The following is a 20168-nucleotide window of genomic DNA, read 5'->3' as shown; positions in this document are numbered from 1 at the left end:
TTGAGGTTAGTATACTGTGCCTCTGTCTAACTGTGACACAGAAGTGATACCCGGGGTAAACCTATGATCTCCCATCCACTCATCAAGATTCTCTTGAAGAGAGTCAAAGAGGGACTCTGCCTAACCTGGACTGGGATTTTATTCCAGAGTGAAGTTATGAATCTGTCCCTCCAGCATGTCCTATTTATTTCAGTGCTGAGGTTCAAGTCTCTCGCTGTCGATCCGGGGATTTGGATTTTCTGAGGTGCAGCATGTCCATTAATTCTGGGTTGACATGGCTTTATGCACAGATCGCCTATGAACAGGCGGTATGCCACTGAGTAGAGCTGGAGTTTCTTTAACCAGTCAGCATATGGCATCTGTTTGAGCCCTTTGATCCTCTTGGTGAGGTACTTTGGGGTCTTTCCTGCTGCAGGTGTCTGGTAAGGTACATCCCAAAAGGCATTGTACTCAATTATGGGCCTGATGAAGGATGAGTAAAGAGGCACGATGACCTCCTGATCTAGATGTGAATCCTTCATGATTAGGTGGGCTATATAAAATGTTTTTCTAACCACTTTGGCCACGTGGTTGTCAAATGAGAGATTGCTATCAACTTGGGTCCCCAGGTCCCTAATTACTTCTTCTGTACTTAATGGATTACCACCTATGTGGTAATTTGTGGGCACTTTGTTTTTGCCAAAGGGGATGACTATACACTTTATGGCATTTAGCTTGAGGCCATGGCTCTGGCACCAGTTGTCTGTTTTTATGAGGCCTTTTTGGAGGATGCTTGTGTCGGGTATAACAGCAACTGTTATACCCTTGCACAGAGGTAGCACATCCACTGACTGAAATAACTGTACACCTCTTTGTCTGAGTATCCATATCTGTATGCCCGTAGGGGCATTCATCATGGAGCTATCAGCACACATATGTGTTCTACACACTATTGACTGTACACAGTGTGGATGTGAGAGAGGGGGAGCATGACTGTTACATGTTGTGGACAATTCTGAGGCAGTCACCATGAACCTGGGTGAGGGTACATCATGGCATACAACCCCTTAGACTCAGCCAAGCTGTCTGATCATATCCCCCATGCAGGCAACATTTACAAAGCACCCTCTTAGGCATCCACGATACTATCATTGTAGGGGTCACTAAGTGGAGCAGCAGTGTTTAACAGGGTGCAGTCTTGGGTCCTCTAGTGCTTGGAATCCACCACAATACATGCGACTACTACTGACTGTGGCTAACATTATTGGCTGATGCCCGCAAATTGTGAGCACTCAGAGTCTCTGTGGTATGTCACTATCCTGCAAGAGGGTATTACAAGCACATGCCTGTTGGCATAGTAATGGTCATAACCTCCATGCAAATATATATGTAGTATCAGTTCCATCAGTTAGACCTATGCACCTGGTAAGTAGCACATCAGTAGCAACATGTGATGTACATACCTAGGGGTGAAAGAACTGGGCACACAGACCTGGCCACACAGGTTTACACCTAATGCACCTCAGATCACCCTGTCTACAGTAGTATGGCAGGAATCATATGGCATAACTGAGACCAGAGCCACCTGTAAGTGACATGCTCATAACCCCCAAGTACTCTTCCCTGAGCATGCCAACATCTGAGTGCAAAGGCCATTTGGTGATGTACCCTTCCAAGCAATACTGGCAATTGCATGCAACAGTATGGTCCCTCACAAAGTCACTTTACATCTCCAGTATGTGTTCAATGAGGTTAGTCTGCAATGAGTGTCATTGTCACCTGTGGCATATAGACTATGCAGAGGTGATCTGTGTCTTGCATACGGGGCAATGTGTGGCCCTACTTTATTGCACATGCTGCCTATCTGTAGGAGGCATAGTAGATGGATAACCCACTGTAAGGACATTAACTTTGTATATGATGTTGGTACTACATGCTTGTGGGAAAGATTTGTCTAGCAGAATTAAACACACCCTTGAAACCAAACCTGCCTAATGGCACACAGAGCACCTCAGAGCACCTCACCACATGCCATCTGTATGATTGGCTGGGTGACCATTATCTCAACACAGGGCATCTGCCTGTGTCCCTCTTGGACTGGGGCAATATGTGTGTATCCTGCAACTACAAGTATAAAGATGTCTGTGATTGTGAGGGCTGTATGGCCATTATGCCAGTGAAGTTCAAACATCCTATGGTTCCATAACAAGATGTAAAATGCTCTAACAGGCTCACACACAACTATAGCCACATTGAGGCTAACACCACTTCCAATCACTGCATACAGGACACACTGAGGCAAACACATAGTGCAAGTTGGCTGCATGTAATAGTACACACTACATATCACAGTATGTGATGCATGCAACACACCTCATGTCTGCTAGTACTATCAGCTCAGGACATATTATACTTGATGACATCAGCAGGTTTTGTTGTGGTCAGTCCTTTGGGGGGGCCATATCACATCCTACAAATAAAATACTGCAAAACCCTACCTATTTCTATGTTACCAAGATGATCATATGTATGCCATCTGGACACACGTGCACCAAGTAGCCAGGAGTGAGATTAGAACCCCTACCTATCTAGTTTTACACGACAGATCACTGTATTTATCACACACCACGGCTTAAGTCTTGATACAAAACTGTCAGCTGGTAGTCTTAAGGTGGATGACATCATCAAGCCTTGTAGAAGAGGGCAGTGTGGAAGCCAGCAGCAAGTTACAGGGCCAAAAAGTGCATAACTATTACAGGTGGATAGCCCATTAGGGTATGGCAGTTGTTTTGCAGGGACACACACAGACACACACAGTAGCCTGGCATGAGATTAGAGCCCCTACCTATCTAGTCTTATTTACTATAGATCACAGTTCTTATTGCACATGCCACAGGTTGAGTCTGTTGTATATGCAATTGCAGGAACGGTACTTGTGCATTACACAAACTAGGCTTGCACTGAACAGCATCTCTGGTCCGCAGAGTGATATTGCTTTGTACTGTTATCTGCATCTAGTATCAACAGTGGGATAACTGTTATTATCTTAGCTATGATGTGGTTGTTTGCAGTTAGATAGGCAAACCTGAGGGCAGGAACAATGTGCCCTGCCCATGCGTGCATTGAAAACATTATACATTACACCACCTGTTCATCTGCATCTCTCTATATGGTGACATCCAGCAGGCAGAAGGGTCTGTAGGTAACTGGATTATGTACTGTTGCACCCTTAGTTTGGATCCTTTGAGCAATGGTATGGATGTGTGACAGTGCAGATTTACTCACCATTATTAGGGTATGTAGGACAATGCAGACATCCACACATATTTACGTAACTAACAGAGACATATATATAAATGTAGCTCTGTGTGTGTATGAAATGAAAATAAGACACTGGCACCTTCCCACTTACCTGCTGAAAAGAAATTAAGGAATATGTAGTGGAAATTATTTGAGAGCTATTAGGGAAGTTAGAAATGTCTTCAGAAGTTATAACTAGTGAGTAGGACAAAATAAAAATGGAGTTTAAAGTAGGGTAAAATGAGATCTGGTTAAGAAGTAATAGGAATTATTTAGAGGGGCTGACAAAGGTTAAAGTATTGCAGAATAAAAGGAATCACACAGAACAAGAAGCGACAGAACTGCAGAGTGTTAAAGAGAAAATAAGGGTGTAGCTGTATGTTTGTTTGTGTCTTTTGGCTTTTCCCAGTTAGGGGTCGCCACAGTGGAACTCCGGTCCGCTAATGATTGGCAGTAGAGTTTTACGTGCTGGCTTGCCGGGCCTAAAGCACAACCTTCAATGAAGGAACGCCCATTTACGCATGTCGCCACACAGAAGATGCTCTGAGAATCGAACGGGCAACGTCTAACTGTGAGGTGACAACGCTACCGCAGCACCACCACTGCAGTACAAGGGTGTAGCTGTATAATATGCATATTTAGAAAGACTGCTGTTTTTGATAACTCCAGATCACTAAAACTTTATCACAAGGCTTAGGCAACAGAGACTAGTTGCCATAATGGTTAAGCTCTTTGCCTCCCAAGCACAAGGTAAAAGGTTTGTTCCTGACCTCCGACCAATGCCAGTTTGGAGTTTGCGTGTTTTCCCTGTGTCTATGTGAGGTTTCTCCCACCTCCAAAACACATGCTGAGCGTTTCCATCTCAAACTCACCAATGAATGGAGCTGTGGGCAGCAGCACAAACTCTGCATGGTGCCCTATAGGGGGAAAAGTTGTACAGACCAATTGCTTTGAGAATCTACTGTGGTATGCAGGTTCCTCAACAAAGGAGAGCATGGATCACAGACTGAGCACTGTAACAGGACTAGCCACTCTATTGTGTAAAATATGGCTCTTGGTGATTTAGTTATGTTGACTAATGTCACCAAAATGGGCATGGGTAGTTACCGGTGAGGATTTGACCAATGCCAGAGATCCATGCTAATAGTGGGAGGGGTATATGTGCTGGTGTGTGCCCGCCTTAAAGCCCAGCAGCCCTAGGTCAATAAGATATGGGCAGGCTGATGTCTGGTTGCCCAGCCTGGGTTACCTGGGATAGTTCTGTTGAGTGAAAGCTGGATGTAAATCCAATCAACCTGACAAACATGAACTGAGAATTTCTACACTTAATGTAGGTTCATTCACAGGACACAGCTTGGAAGTGGTATGATGCAGAGAAGGCTGGACATCCTATATATCCAAGAGACAAGATGGAAGGGCAGTGTAGCAAAGCAAAGCCACATGCCTTGGGATCCAGAGCCTACTACTCAGGAGGAGAACAGGCTAGAAATGGTGTGGAAGTTGTGGTAAGAGAGAGGCTTCAGATGGTAGTAAGGGACATAATCAGAATTAGTGACAGACTCATGGCAATCAGACTGCAGTGTAATGATAAGGCAGTATTCATAATGTCAGCCTATGCCCCACAGCAGGGCTGTGATAGTGAGGAAAAGAGTGCATTTAGACAGCAGTTCCAGGACCTACTAGATACATACCTCTCAACTTCTTAGTGCAAGAAATATGGACAAAGCCTGACAAAAATCGGAGCTTTTCTCCTTGGGTCTCCACTGAAAAGGGCCTTTGGCTCAGTTGGATCAACCCAGTTAACAAATGGCAAATAAATGAAAAATAAAATAAATTGGGGGACAAAGACTCAAAAATAGGGACATATGTAAATATTACTCTTATAAACTTAGAATGTTGTTAGAGTAACAGGGTTTGTTTTGACACATTTTCTGAAGGATTTGAAATCTGAAACTCTAATGTAGGTTATGATTTAGAGACTTCAGTCCTCAGATCATTCCAGTGATTTGCCAGAAAACCACAAATTTTATGAGAAAGACCCTATAAATATCAGTCAAAAATCTGGACATTCTCTGAAAATATGGAAAGTTGAGAGCTATGACTAGATAAAGCAGGACACAGGAATTGGTGTTGATAATGGGTGACTTGAATGCACACATCGAGACAGACAGAATAGGATACCAGTACTGCCTGGGTCAAAAAAAGAGACAGCTACAAGATCACATACAAGAGTGGAGTTGAAGAAGAATGGCAGCGGCACACAACAGCATGTGTGAGGACTACAGAGCAGATATGTGGCCAAGCCAAATATAGAAATAAGGTACCTAAGGAAAGCTGGTGGTGGAATGCAGAAGTCCAGGAAGTCATCAAAAGAAAGGAATGCAGGAAAACGTGGTAGATAGAAAAGACTGACCAGGCTAGGAAGGAATACTGGTTGACTAACAAAGAAGCTAAGAAAGGAGTTGCAATACCAAAGAGGAGGTCATCAGAGGCACTGTACCAACTTTTGGAAAGTGATTCAGTAGGTGACACAAAGAAACCATATCAGGTTGCAAGGCAAAGACAGAAAGATAAAGAAGATAATCAGGCACCATTCATAAGGGACGCCAGCAACAACCTGCTCACCAGTCCACAGAACATCAAAGCCAGATTGGAGGAGTATTTCCAGCAGATTCTGAATGAAGAAAACCCACAGAAGCTGTACTGCCCCAGAAACAGCCTACAATGATGGAAGAAGAGAAGTCTACCATAGAAGAAGTAAAGATAACACTAAGGAAAATGAAGTCAGGGAAAGCAGCAGGCTCAGATGAGGTCACAGCAGATAAGATAAAGATGCTGGGTGAGCTAGGGGAGAAATGGCTCCTGAGGGTACTAATAGCAGTGGGGAGAGAAAGGCTTATGCCAGATGACTGGAAAATAAACATACTCATGACAGTGTACAAGAACAAAGGAAACATCCACAACTGTGAGCAGTACAGAGGCATCAAACTCCTATCACATTTCATGAAAGTTCTTGAGGGGGTGACTGATAAACAGATATACAGAGTAATAGAAAGTAGGATGGGAAATGTGCAGTTCGGGTTTAGATCAGGATGCAGCACAACTGACCCAATGTTTGCAGTGAGGCAAAAGAAGCTAAAGATAAGGAAAGAATCCAACTGGATATTCCTAAACTTGGAGAAAGCATATGACAGGATCCCAAGAAAGACGATTTGGGTAGCACTGGGGTGGTTCAAAGTCCCAGAAACATTGGTAGAATTAGTGCAGGCTATGTACAAGGCCCCAATGACTCAAGTACAAATAGTATTTGGTCTCACACAGGGGTTCCCAGTGGAAGTGGGTGTGCACCAGGGTTCAGCTCTGAGCCCACTGCTGTTCATACTGGAGATGGATTACATTAGTAAACAGGTTGGAGGGGCAGGATCAACAAAGCTAATGTATGCAGATGATGTGGCATTACAGGCAGACTCTGAACTAGAACTTCAGCAAAGGATAGGGGAATGGAATGAAAAACTGAAGGCACGTGGGTTGAAACTAAGTATAGGTAAGACAGTGGTAATGGCAGCAAACTGGGAAAATCAGAAGAAGCTGAGAATTGAGTTAACAGAAGATATCGGAACAGGCAAATAGCTTCAAATATCTGGGAGGGGTGGTTGAGGAGAAGGGAAGTCTGAATGAAAAGGTCAAAGCTAGAATCAGAGGGGCTACAGCCAACTGGCATAGAGTATCAGGTGCAGTCAATAACAGAAGAATGCCAAAGAAGCAGAAAAGTGAGGTGTACAAGACAGTGGTGTGACCAATACTACTGTATGGTACAGAAACTTGGGCAGTAAAGGCAGAGCAGATGGGGAAGCTAGAGGTCATGGAAATTAAGTGCCTGAGAAGGGTGGCAGGATGCACACTGTGAGACAGAAGAAGAAATGAGGACACAAGACCAGAAGCCAAAGTAGCTCAAATTGCAGAAAAGACCAAAGAGAACAGATTATGGTGGTTTGGACACGTGCAGAAAAGCATAAGACAATCTGGTGAATAATATTGGGAACAGACAGGAAGAAGGTGAGAAGAAATTAGGTCATCCAGCAAAGAGGTGGATGGATTGTGTGAAAGAAGATTTGCGACAGTCAGGGATGAGTGTTGAAGAAGGCAGGGATGTGGCATTGAATCGAGAGAGATGGCGACAGTTAACACAATACCCCGACCCCATGTAGAAAATGGGAAAAGGGGGGCTGATGATGATAATGATGATTAGGCAACAGAAAGTAGAAAAGGTTGTCACCAAACCTAGAGAGCCTGTAACAAGAAAAATAACAAGAGATCCTTTAGAGGTATTAGAGATATTTTGAAAATTTTATGAAAAGTTGTATAAAGCAGAGAAACATGAAAATCAGGAAAGAGCACAAATGGAAACATTTATGGAAGACATCAGTACGTCATGTTTAAAGAGATATGTGGCTCAACAACTAACAGTTAAGATGGAGGAGCTGAGATAAAAAGGGGATGTATAATCAATCTGCAGGGAAGTCTCCAGGAACAGATGGTATTCCTGTGGAAGTCTGGAAGTGAAGAAGGAAAAAAACAATAAAGCTCTGGTAGCTTTTGTTCAGTATTTTAAAAGGAAGGGAATCACCAAAAACTTGAAAGAAGTTTGTGGTGGCTGTAATACCTAAAGACCTTACCCATCAGACCTAGCTGAAATAAAATATTATAAGTAGATCAAAACACAGTATATGCAGTATATAATGTAAAAAAATAGACAGGAATAACATTTCCTAGTTGCAGTTACTGTTTACATTAAGTAGCAATAAATAAGATTTTCCCATCTAACTCAAATAATACTTTCTTGTTTTGGAGTAGAACTTAAACAAGTAATTAGGAAAAATAAATGTAACTGTTAAGCTTATGGCTCACATAAATTTGCTCTCCTTTCCCTCTAGAGTTGATAAAATTCACACTGGGAAACAGGGGAGTCAAAATTTCAAACCATTGTTATGTGTGCCTTCAAAATAGTCAAAGAGTGCAGTAACTTGTATATCAACAGTCTCTGATTTTCAAGGACATTCCTGATTTTGACTCAAATTTTAGCTGTGTCCCTCTTAATCCTTGGAAAAATAATTACCTTTGGAGAAATGGTGGTGAATTACACTTAGTAAATAATGACAATAAATAGTGTTATGGACTTTTAACTTCAGAAAACGCATATTAATTCTTGATCTCTTTTTCTATCAACATAGATATTTAAAAGTGTCCCTGATTATTTCTGGCTTTGTCCTTGATTTGCTGAGAGTTATGACATTAGTACAGAATTAAAACTTTTTTTCTGAGACTTGAGTTTTTTTATAAAACTAGTGGAGAGTTCTTCAGTACGTTAACGAACTGATGAACTCACATTTCATTAAGCTATATAAAGGGGAGTAGGTATACATTACCAAAGCGATTTTTGGAAAGGAGGGAAGCACCCCCTAGGTAACAGCTCTGCCATACACCCACAGACTGTAACATCCTTTTTTTCAAGACTGAGAAAGTATAAGACATTTCCCAGAAGTTCCCTAAGTTTGGATAACAAGGTAAGGAAGCATATATAGTAAACAGCTCCAAATACTGCATTTAAAAGGTGCACATGCCTCTCATCCCCTTACTGCAAGAAATCTGGACAAAGCCTGACAAAATGGGGGCCAAAGGCCCAAAAATAAGGACAGATTTTAAATATGATTTTATAAACTTAGAAAGTTGCTAAAGTAACAGGGTTTGTGTTAACATACATTTTGTGAAGTATTTGAAATCTGAAACTCAAATGTGCGTCATTATTTAGTGACTTCAGTATTCAGATAATTCCAGTAATTTGCCAGAAAACCGCAAATTTTATGAGGAACAGACCAAAAAAAAAAAACAATTGAGAGGTATGGAGGTGCACCTGTAAACATTTGTGTCCATTATCTTGAACATTCATTCTTCTGCAGTAGTATTTTTGCTTAGACTTAGGCAAGTGCTTGCCTGTCCCTGATTTTCAGGGATGTCCCATGTTTTTACTCAAATTTTAGCTCTTTCTCTCTTAATACCGTCTAAATTGGTATGGTTTGGAGAAAAGGTGATGATAAATTATTTTAAAATGTGTCCCCGATTCATTTGAGTGCTATAGGCATTAGACTTCCAACATAGTACTCTCGGCATTATATTATGCTGATTAGTTGTTGTTGTGTCTTTCGGCTTTTCCCGGTTAGGGGTCGCCACAGCAGACTCCGGTCCGCTAATGATTGGCAGTAGATTTTTACGTGCCGAGTTGCCAGCCCTGACGCACAACCTTCAACGAAGGTATGCCAATTCACGACGTCTCCACACAGAAGACGCATTAGCTGAGAATCGAACGGGACAACGTCTTACAGTGAGGCGACAACGCTACCGCAGTTATTATGCTGATTAGTGATGATCCTATTCTATTTTTTAATGTATTCTAATTTCTCAACACCTCCTTCCATGCTTCAGGCATTTGTATGGTTGACATGCGCACACATGTCTTTCAACTGTTAAAGTGCATCTTCTACAAATGAATACTGTCACAGAGTCGTCTAATATTTTAAACAAAAATACTGGTTCATAGGTTCATAGCATAAACCAAAATATTTTATAAAATCATGTTGCTGTAATACTAAATCATTATGTTCTGCTGACAATACGCTTTGCAGGCAATAACAATTAAATTTTAACCATGCTACTAAGAGTTCTAGTAGCTGTTTCACAGAATCATTGTGCGTTCAACACACACATACTTTCTAGTTAACAAAAAGGTGACGGATCTCATGGATTACAGGCGGTAAATAGAACAAATTATTATAGTTGTACACCTCTTTTAATTTAAGAAAATATGTTCTATGTGCATATATGTAAATATATATTCTTGTTAGTGAGTGTAACTGCCAAAATATGTTTTACCAAGTGATCCTGTTAGCTTTATTACTAAGTTGAACTGTGATAATGTGTTACTATGTGTTTTATTACTATCACTTCTCTGATTTTTAAACAATAGTGAAACATACTGACTTATGTCATTATTATATTATGTGATACTTTTCTTCCCGGGCCTCCACTGAAAATGGGCAAACTTGCCCAGTCGGACTTCCCGGTAAACAAATGTTAAATAAATTAATCAATAAGTGCATGTATTTATATCTTCTTTACTATCAATCACCTGTCAAAGTTAATAGCACCTATTTTCCCTCTGTGTCTAATTAGAGATGATAAAAGGTGGAGATACTGTTTTACCTTAATGCAGGGGACAGTGCATTACATCTAGCAGACTGATATGCATATCCATCATCTCAGTACAAGAAAAGCTCCTCGTTTTGAATCTTTAAAAGAGCCTGCCACGTTTATAAATAATAACGAATCATACTAATTACGTTTAGAAATTTAAATTAACACATTTAGCTATCCCTTGAGCGTCCCATCTGAAGTTGTAGTAAACGCCCCTCGTTTGCTTCACATTATAACAAGTAGTGAGCGTTTCACATTCTGCAGATGGAAAGGTGAGAATTACAGCTATGCTGATGAGCAGCAAGTAGCAGGTATTCCCACATAAACTAGTATTACTAAAATATATTTTCCAACCATACTGCAATTGGTATGCAACAATACAAACTGCAAGGAAAGGCAGAAACAGCAAAAATTATTCAGACTACTTGCAGTTAATGAGTCGCTGACAGCATAAAGATACACATGAAAGCTAGAAATGCCTTGCAGGGCATGTAAGAGAGCATTGCAGAAGAGCAGGAGTTAATGTCTGGTTACCAGGAAGGACCGGTAGTTATGTTGTAGTTCAAAGTGGGAGTATCTTAGACGTGTCTTTAAAGAAACTCGTAAAAAAACTGTCCCAGCAGCCAATCGGTGAGGAACTTGCATACTGGCGGCTCAATGTATCAAGTTAAAGGATGATCCTGGGAATGACTTTCTACAAGGGAACAGCCCAGAAGGACTTTGCTGTGGCCAATAGCATACAATGCAGGAGTTGTTTAAATTTGAAAGACTCATAAAGGCAGTGATGAACGTGCAGAAATGGACCTTAGTAGTTTTTAACTAAGACCCCAGTAACAAAGTTGAGCTATTGGGACAGTAGCAACATGGCTGCTTCACAGTGTCTGGATGACTTTCCTTTTAGCAATCCATGGTTTGCAACAAAAAATGAATTGGGGTGGCAAGAATTTTACAATGAAAAACATCGGCTAGCGCTGGAGGAGTTAGTAGACAAAGGCGAGGGTGCTTTCTTTGACTTTCTGAAGCAGGAGAAAGTAGCCAACTTTCTTTCGGATGAAGAAATTCAGACAATCCTGAAACAAGCTGTAAACCCCTTACTATCTGAAGATGGGTTTGATCAATCGCTGAATGCGTCTCTAGACTGCTCATCTGTCACTTATTTTCCCGAACAGTCCGACGTGGAACCACCGGTGTTGGAAATAGGGTGGCCAGCATTTGCTACGACCCGCTGCTATCGGGGGGTAACCAAGGCCGAGGTGCATTTTCAGCCTAGCTTTGGGGAGTCTATTTACAGCTGTAAAGAAGCGGTGCGTAAGCTTATCAAAGGTGCAAAAGAGGTAATCAGACTATTATGAATATTTGAGCGGTTATTTATTGCCCTTTGATATATGGATGACTTATGTGATTATGCGCTCCGAAGTGTGGTAATCTGCGGGACGAGTTGGCGTATGCACGAGTATTAAAACTGTTAGGAGGACTGAGTTTGCACCCCATCCCACCGTACGCACCACTTCGTATAGATAAGAGCACTTTCGGGTAACGACTGGACTTATGACAGTTGACATTTGGTTCTGCGCTTGTATGCCCATTTTCAGTGTATAGATGACAGCCACGTGATAGGAGGGTATTGCTACATTGTTTCTGTTTTTCTGCGCCTACTCATCCTAATAGTAATGATGCTGCTCTCCCCGCAGGTGAGGGGGTAAACTATGCAAAAACAGTCAGGATAAATCGACGTGGACTCGCGGTATGTCTAAATTTGTTTCATGTTTTTGTCCGTAGTCTTTCTGGCAAATTAAGGGTTGTAGTCACTGAACACCGAGAGATAGTTGACTTAAAATCTTTCAGGAAAATCGCACAATGCAATGTTCTTCTAGAAGCGTTGTAAGTTGAAAAGAGTAATATTTAAAATGCCCTTATTTTTAGAGCCCCATCCCCATTATTTTTGCTTTTGTCTCCGTGCTAAGAGGTCTTGTTTATACCTGCTCAACAGTTCTTACTACCCCCCCCCCCCGTCAATGTTCCATAGGGTAAGTAACTTTATATGCTTTTGAACAGATGTTCGCTTGCAACACAATACGTGCAAATATGTTTGATTTCCACCACAGGTTCTTATTACTCCCCCCCGCCAACACACACTTGACGTACTACGTCCAGGTTTGATAAACGTGTGCTTTTAAACACTTGTTCGCATGAAGCACGCTGTGTGCGAAGACGCTTGGTTCCCAAGACAGGTTCTAGTTAAATACTACCTTCGCCCAACGTGCACTGAAATATCTAGCTGGGCTTCCTTTTCGGAAAGTATACTGAGACCTATCAGTCACTGAATATCCACGCTTTTGCGGTTTCTTATTTTGCTTTGCATCCGAGGTAAACTTAAGCTTTTAAATTTTAATCGAGATTAAAACTGCATGAAGGCAGTTTTTGCCCACGGAATACTGTGGGAGTACAGCCACTTTAGAAGACTTGCTGATAGTGCCATTTCCGTAGGCTGGTCCCCGTAGGTGTTTCAGTCCTATTTAAAGTATCCTTCATGGTGAGTAAACTGGCAGTTGGCTCTGGCCTCCTTGAGGCCACAGGTAAGCACACGAGGTTTGCTAATATGCTCAAATTTGTGTCTCAGATTGTTAGGCAGACCGTTTATAATCTGCAGAAATGCTAGGTTTTATACTGGTGGCCTTCGTTATGATTAGCGCACCCAGACTTATCTGGTAGGAGCCATCGTGGGCATTGCCTTTAAATGCCTGGTGGGCGTGTGCTAATGGATCCCAAAACCCCAGTTGTGTAGTTTAGATAACACTAATTAAAATATTATCTACTTGTGTGTGTCACTACTTGCATTTCAATGTAAAACTGTGAACCTCCGTACTTGACGCCATGGTTTTAACTATCCTATCTGGATTTGAAGTATGACTGCTACTGTATTTGCAATGTTTTTTTTTTTTTGTCATATCCGTTCACTTCTATGATTCATGAAATTGTGTGCATTTAAATTCTCATATTGTCTACTAAGAGGTGAGCTCTGCTTAACTTACAAGGCCATGTCTGACCCAGCTCAGTTAGAAATGTTGCATCTAAAGAAATCTCTCCACACCACACACACCAGAGACCTCAATAAGATATTGTTAAATGTATGAGCTAGGTGTAATGCTGGATAAGCAGTGTCCAACTCCTGTTATACAAGCTATGCTTCAGCTCCTGCATTATACAGCACACCTATGGAGGGAGTCGGAACAATCAGTCATTGCAACCTTGGACTCAAACTTGCACCAAAAGTTCCAATGAGGCAACATATACCTAGGGTTCTATCTGCAAAGTCATGTTGAAAATGTGCCCTATGCCTAGAATCTTGATTTTACTGCTAACTTTAAGTTTAAATCTGGTTATTCAAAATCTGACTGACTTTTTGGATATTAATGTATATATTTAAAGGTAATAATGGGTACTAGAATCTATAGAAAAGAAGTTCAAACTGTTAGATATTTACAAAACACTCGTATGCACCCCCCTATATACAAAGGCATTGTGCGCAGTCAGTTCCTTGGAGCCAGTTGGCTAAATAAGGTACATCTGACTGTGACCGGACTGTGACCATCTAACTGTTTGATACACAGTTTGAAAATAGGGGCTACAGTATTAAACTGGTAAAATAAAATTAAAAAAAGTGAGTGAAAGATGGCCTAGCTAGACCATATTTCTCGGATATAGAAGAAAGCCCAATTAATTGGACTGTAAATATTATAGACAGTACTTCCAGAAATGTTTAGCTATGTTATGTAATATAATGCACATAACAATGGGGTTAAACAACTCGGTAAGACAACATTTGAACTGTACTGTGCTCATCTGATGTTAAAGAAATTGTTTTATCACCTAGTTTTGTGTTTTAGGAAGCGTAGGAATCTGAAACAGCTCTGTTATAAAAACCTACAAATGTGCTTTAAAGAATGCTATACTAAAACCTAAAAATACTGTGCCTTGTTATAATTGCCAGTTTTGTCATCTGATGTGCAGGGAGGTGCAGAGTAATGCCTTGGCTAAACATAATCCGTAAACTCAGATAAAATGCTTAATTTTAATATTTAGGGTTATTAAAAACAAAGTATTAGAGGAAGGGATATTGTGTTGAGTTGAATATAGATGATGTGCCCCGCTGAATGATGCTGTGAGCTTTTAAACCTGTTAAGAGAAGGTCTCTCTCTCTTCCCATGAAACAAGTACTCTGTTGTTTTAATTATTTTATTGTTGGATGTGCTTCTATTGGTTTGAATTTGTTCATGTGGTGTATGTAAAATATATGAAAATGTATTTTAGTATGATTTTAAGCACTGAAGAATTTTCTTTGAAGCTTTGTTATTAAACTTGTAAAAAAATCACTTTTAGCGTTAATTGCACTTTTTATTCTTGGAATTTTCATTAGTTTTGTGCATAAATACTGTCAACCAGAAGCAAATGTTAACGTCTGTCTAGATATACATGTGGGCCAGTTAGTTTTGTATTTAATTTTAACAAGGTAATAACTCAAACTGCAATACAGAAATTTAAATAATTCAAGATAGAAGACAAACAATCAACAGCTAAGGTATTTTACAGATGTTACTAGTAATGAAAATTACAGAAGTCCTTTTATATAATTCAATTCTTGAATGTTCAATAATCCGCAGGTTATAGGCTGAAGTAATTCTGATGGATCTTGCATTATTTATATTACCCACGGTTGTCTTTGTTTGGACCTGGGTTGTTGTAGGTCCGGGGACCAACCAATAACGTGGGTAATCCAGCATTATGCACCAGGCGTCAGGAATATATATAAATCTATAAAGAAAATAACCAGTTGGCATATCTGACTGTGACCATCTAACTGTTTTGATACACAGTTTGAAAATAGGGGTACAGTATTAAACTGTTAAAATAAAATAAAAAAAAGTGTTGAGTGAAAGATGGCCTAGCTAGACCATATTTCTCAGATATAGAAGAAAGCCCAATTAATGGGACTGTAAATATTATAGACAGTACTTCCAGAAATGTTTAGCTATGTTATGTAATATAATGCACATAACAACGGGGTTAAACAATTCGATAAGACAACATTTGATCTATACTGTGCTCATCTGATCTTGTTAAAGAAATTGTTTTATCACCTAGTTTTGTGTTTTAGGAAGTGTAGGAATCTGAAACAGCTCTGTTATAAAAACCTACAAATGTGCTTTAAAGAATGCTATACTAAAACCTAAAAATACTGTGCCTTGTTATACTTGCCAGTTTTGTCATCTGATGTGTAGGGAGGTGGAGTAATACCTTAGCTAAACATAATCCGTAAACTCAGATAAAATGCTTAATTTTAATATTTAGGGTTATTAAAAACAAAGTATTAGAGGAAGGGATATTGTGTTGAGTACTGAGAATGTTGAATATAGATGGATGAATTAATTTCAAGCAGATGTGCCCCCTGGGCTGAATGATGCTGTGAGCTTTTCCATGAAACAAGTACTCTGTTGTTTTAATTATTTTATTGTTGGATGTGCTTCTATTGGTTTGAATTTGTTCATGTGGTGTATGTAAAATATATGAAAATGTATTTTAGTATGATTTTAAGCACTGAAGAATTTTCTCTAAAGCTTTGCTATTAAACTTGTAAAAAAAATCACTTTTAGAGTTCATTGCACTTTTTATTCTTGGAATTTTCATTAGTTTTGTGCATAAATACTGTCAACCAGAAGCAAATGTTAACTACTGTGGTAGGCATTGGATGTTCCCTTAATGAATCCCAGGATTTTGTCTGAGGGAATGGTCTATCTAGATATACATGTGGGCCAGTTAATTTGTATTTAAATTTAACAAGGCAATAACTCAAACTGCAATATAGAAATTTAAATAATTCAAAATAAAAGATACATCAACAACTGGGGTATTTACAGAGGTTACTAGTAATGAAAATTACAAAAGTCCTTTTATATAATTCAATTATTCTTGAATGTTCAATAACTGCTTGTTCAGTAGTAGTTTGAATCCAGTCCACAGGTTATAGGCTGAAGTAATTCTGATGGATCTTGTTTTAATAGTAATCCGTTCCATGTGACAAAGTTTGGTTGCATTGTTAAATTCTGTGAAAGATGAAGTCTCACTACTCCCAAGTACTAGTTATCTTCTGGCAACAGCCAAAGTGGACTATAACAGACTATATATTTTATATATATTTTTTAACACTGGCCGGAATCTGCATATTCAGTTTGTTTTAACCAAATCATTGATTCAAACCCTCCATTTAAGAAAAAGGTTGTCCGTTTAAATGATACCAGAATTGTTTCATCATTAGTTGAGTTAATTAGAATGAAGCAATTCCAATACTTCAAATATTTGTTTCATTTCAAATTACTTTAGATTTTAGGAAACATACCATTATTAGGTAAATTCTGCTGCATGGATATAAAAAAATGTAATAACTTGGGGACAGAAGTTCTTATATTTGGTGAATTTAGGTCAATTTTACTATCCACAAACTGTATTCAAGACTGTATTTCCAACCATGTTTGTTTGTTTCTTTCGGCTTTTCCCGGTTAGGGGTCGCCACAGCGGAACTCTGGTCCGCTAATGACTGGTAGTTGATTTTCACGTGCCGAGTTACCAGCCCTGATGCACAACCTTCAACGAAGGTACGCCCATTCATGCATGTCTCCACGCAGAAGATGCTCTGAGAATCGAACCGGACAGCGTCTTACTGTGAGGCGACAACGCTACCGCAGCACCACCACCGCGGGTACATTACTTAAATTGAATTCTGTAGATTACTTAATATGACTTATTAGTCAACCGTCAAAACCAATAAATGAGATTCTTTTTTTTAATAACATTATCATAGAGAGGTTTGAAAAAGGAATATTACTATGCCTAATAGGAAAAAGGAACATCCAAGCCTTATAAGCTGAATTTCTATAGATAATATTTCTAAATGTTTTTAATAGAAGTGACATGTAATGAGACCAATCTATTTGAAAATTAATTGGCTGTGAAGTATTCTTTTAAAACCCAAATTAATTTAATATTCTCATTCTATTAAAATTAGATGTCTTACCAGTATTAAAGGATTTCTTGACCCCCCGTTTGGCTGAATAATGCTTAGTAGTTAAGAGACACAGTTTCCATTACAGAAGAAATGGAGTACAGTTCTAAATATGGTAGACTTAATTCCCCCATTAGATCAGAGTCTCGTATGATGTGCCACAGCTACTCTATTAGAAAACCAAAAAAAAAAAAATTAAGATCAGTGAATTAAGTTCTTTATGTATGATTTAGAGGGTGGTAAAGATAATGTATCATCCTTGGTAAAATAATCCATTTTATAATAGAAAGTTTGTTCCATTTATGAGATTCTTTATGGTGATTAAATTAGTGTATTACAGTAAAATCTATTGTATCTAATGTTCTTCTTTTGGCTTTTCCCGGTTAGGGGTCGCCACAGCCAAAGCTCTAGTCCACTAAGTTTTGGCTGTAGATTTTTTTTTTTTTTTACGGGTGCCGAGGTGCCAGCTCGATATCCAACCTTCAGTGAAGGCATGCCCATTCTACGCATGTCTTTCGAACGCCACTCTACTGCGGGGAGGACATGCAAACTCCACGCAGAAGGTGCTCCAGCCGAGAATCGAACGGGAGAACCTCTTGCTGTGAGGCAACAACGGTACTGCTGCACCATATTATTCCTAAATATGCACGTTTGCCCTCTTTAACAATGTTCGGTAAATCTTGTATTGAAATTATTAGAATTGATGGGAAATATTTTTGTTTTCTAATCATTAAAGATTAGACCAAATTTACTTTGAAAACTTTCTATAGACTCAAAGATAGCAGAAAGGGAACAGTCATTTCCTTTAACAGTAAGAAGGATAAACATTTAGATTTTAGACGCTACATCGGTCCTTAATGTGATGACTACACATTAACATTTTGTAATCCACATTTGAAATTGGCCTATAAGACTAATATTTGGTAGGGTCTTTATCAGCTTTTAATATGGGAGAGATATGAGTATACTCCCATGAAGGAGGGGACATTATCCAAGTCTTTACATGAGGAAAAAAACATAAGATCATAGCCTCTTTAAACATTAATTTTATACATTTTGGGAGTGATTCCATTACCTGGAGCCTTATTCCTTTTTAAAGCACTTGAGGCTACATTTCAAGTATTGAAACTGCTTTGTCAAGTGATTTAAATTGTTAAACTATTACATCTTTAAAATCCAATAATATAGATTCCTGATTAATTTTAAAGTAATCTCTGAATTCCCCAAGTATATCCTCTATTTCAGTGATCTTTTTAAGTGAGTATCTTTAATCTCTTTAATGGGACTAACCTTACAAAACTTTAGTCTTGCGCTAAGCTACTTAAGGACTTTGGTAACATAAAAGTTAATACTTTTGAACCTCTCTAAGTTAATCTTGCTCTTATGATTTAAAATGTCTAAATTGCAATTTAAAGCATTTATTTCCTCGCTTATGGACGTTTTGATAAAGTAGTTTTATAGTGTTTCCCTTGTGTCTCCATTATTTCTTTATCCCAGTGCTTTTTCTTATTCATATACCAGTTAGTAATTCTCCCGTACAAATAAGTCTCACTGACCGTTAGACTTCATAAAAAGCTGATTTTCTGATGTAAGGAAATCTCAAATTTTTTTTAAGCTAGTTATGTAAGCTGGAATTTTAATCTGGACATAATTATATGGTCTAAGCATCAATTCAAAAGAAATAGCATTATGATCGGAGAGGGGACATGAAATTATTTTAACCTTACCTTCTAGAATATATACCATGTCTATGTGAAGAGAATCTGGATCAGAAAAGTCCTGAATATATCTAGTAAGGGATGTATCCATAAAATCTTTCAAGACTTTTAGCTGAGGGTGAAATTCTTCTTTTACCTGGGAGTATGTCTGTCTGTCAAAATACAATTAAAATCTTTTTCTAAACAATCTGGTTTAGATGTTTCAAAGCATTGATCCTAATTCCTGGAATCCAGTAAATAGTTAACTAATGTATTATCATTTCCTATTGAGCTATATTGTAACTGAGCAAAACGTACCTTTGTCATCCTTGTATGTAACAATAACTTTAAGTATAGGCGAATAATTGTTCCACAATATAGCTACTTCTCTCTTCTTGTGAGAACTAAATACCGAAAAATGTTTAGAATTCAGTTTATATTTTCAGACAAAAGGTGTGTTTTTTGCAAGAAAACTTGAGAATTGAATAGTTTCAAATATTTGAGTAGACTTCCTCTTACAACCATTATTCAAAACATTGATATTAATGATGTATATCAAGTATAACATGGAGCATAGTAAATTAGTTTACCCATAATGTAACCATTAATTTTGATTTGTAAGTTATCACTCCATCAGCTGTGATGTGAATATGAATAAACCTGTAATCGGTCATAAATGAGAAGGTAATATAAATCAAAATCTTATAAGTAGTAGACACAAGAAAGAACAAGAAAATCCCCTCCATGGAGTTAAATACTCCTAGCCTGAGCAGCATTCACTGCCCAAGCCCACCACCTAACAAACAATAGTCTACTTTACCCCACCACTTCTTAGAAAATTATTTATATAGCCATCTCACAAGACATTATAAACTCGTATAAAGCTA

General features: G+C 38.9%; 1 protein-coding gene across 1 annotated transcript in view; it reads left to right on the top strand.

The window, feature by feature from the left end:
- Nucleotides 1–10941: 10941 nt before the first annotated feature.
- FAM83D (family with sequence similarity 83 member D) overlaps nt 10942–20168 on the top strand; it is an 83550-nt gene continuing 74323 nt past the window's right edge. Inside the window, exon 1 of the mRNA XM_044090459.1 lies at nt 10942–11861. Within this exon, the coding sequence (XP_043946394.1) occupies nt 11391–11861 (471 nt within the window). The 5' untranslated portion in view covers nt 10942–11390. The remainder of the gene's footprint in view (nt 11862–20168) is intronic.

The sequence above is a fragment of the Protopterus annectens genome, chromosome 12.part0 (genome assembly GCF_019279795.1).
Source record: "Protopterus annectens isolate FY-2018-M chromosome 12.part0, PAN1.0, whole genome shotgun sequence".
NCBI classification, from domain to species: domain Eukaryota; kingdom Metazoa; phylum Chordata; order Ceratodontiformes; family Protopteridae; genus Protopterus; species Protopterus annectens.
The sequence above is the reverse complement of the archived record's forward strand: the minus strand, read 5'-3'. Positions and strand labels throughout refer to the sequence as shown.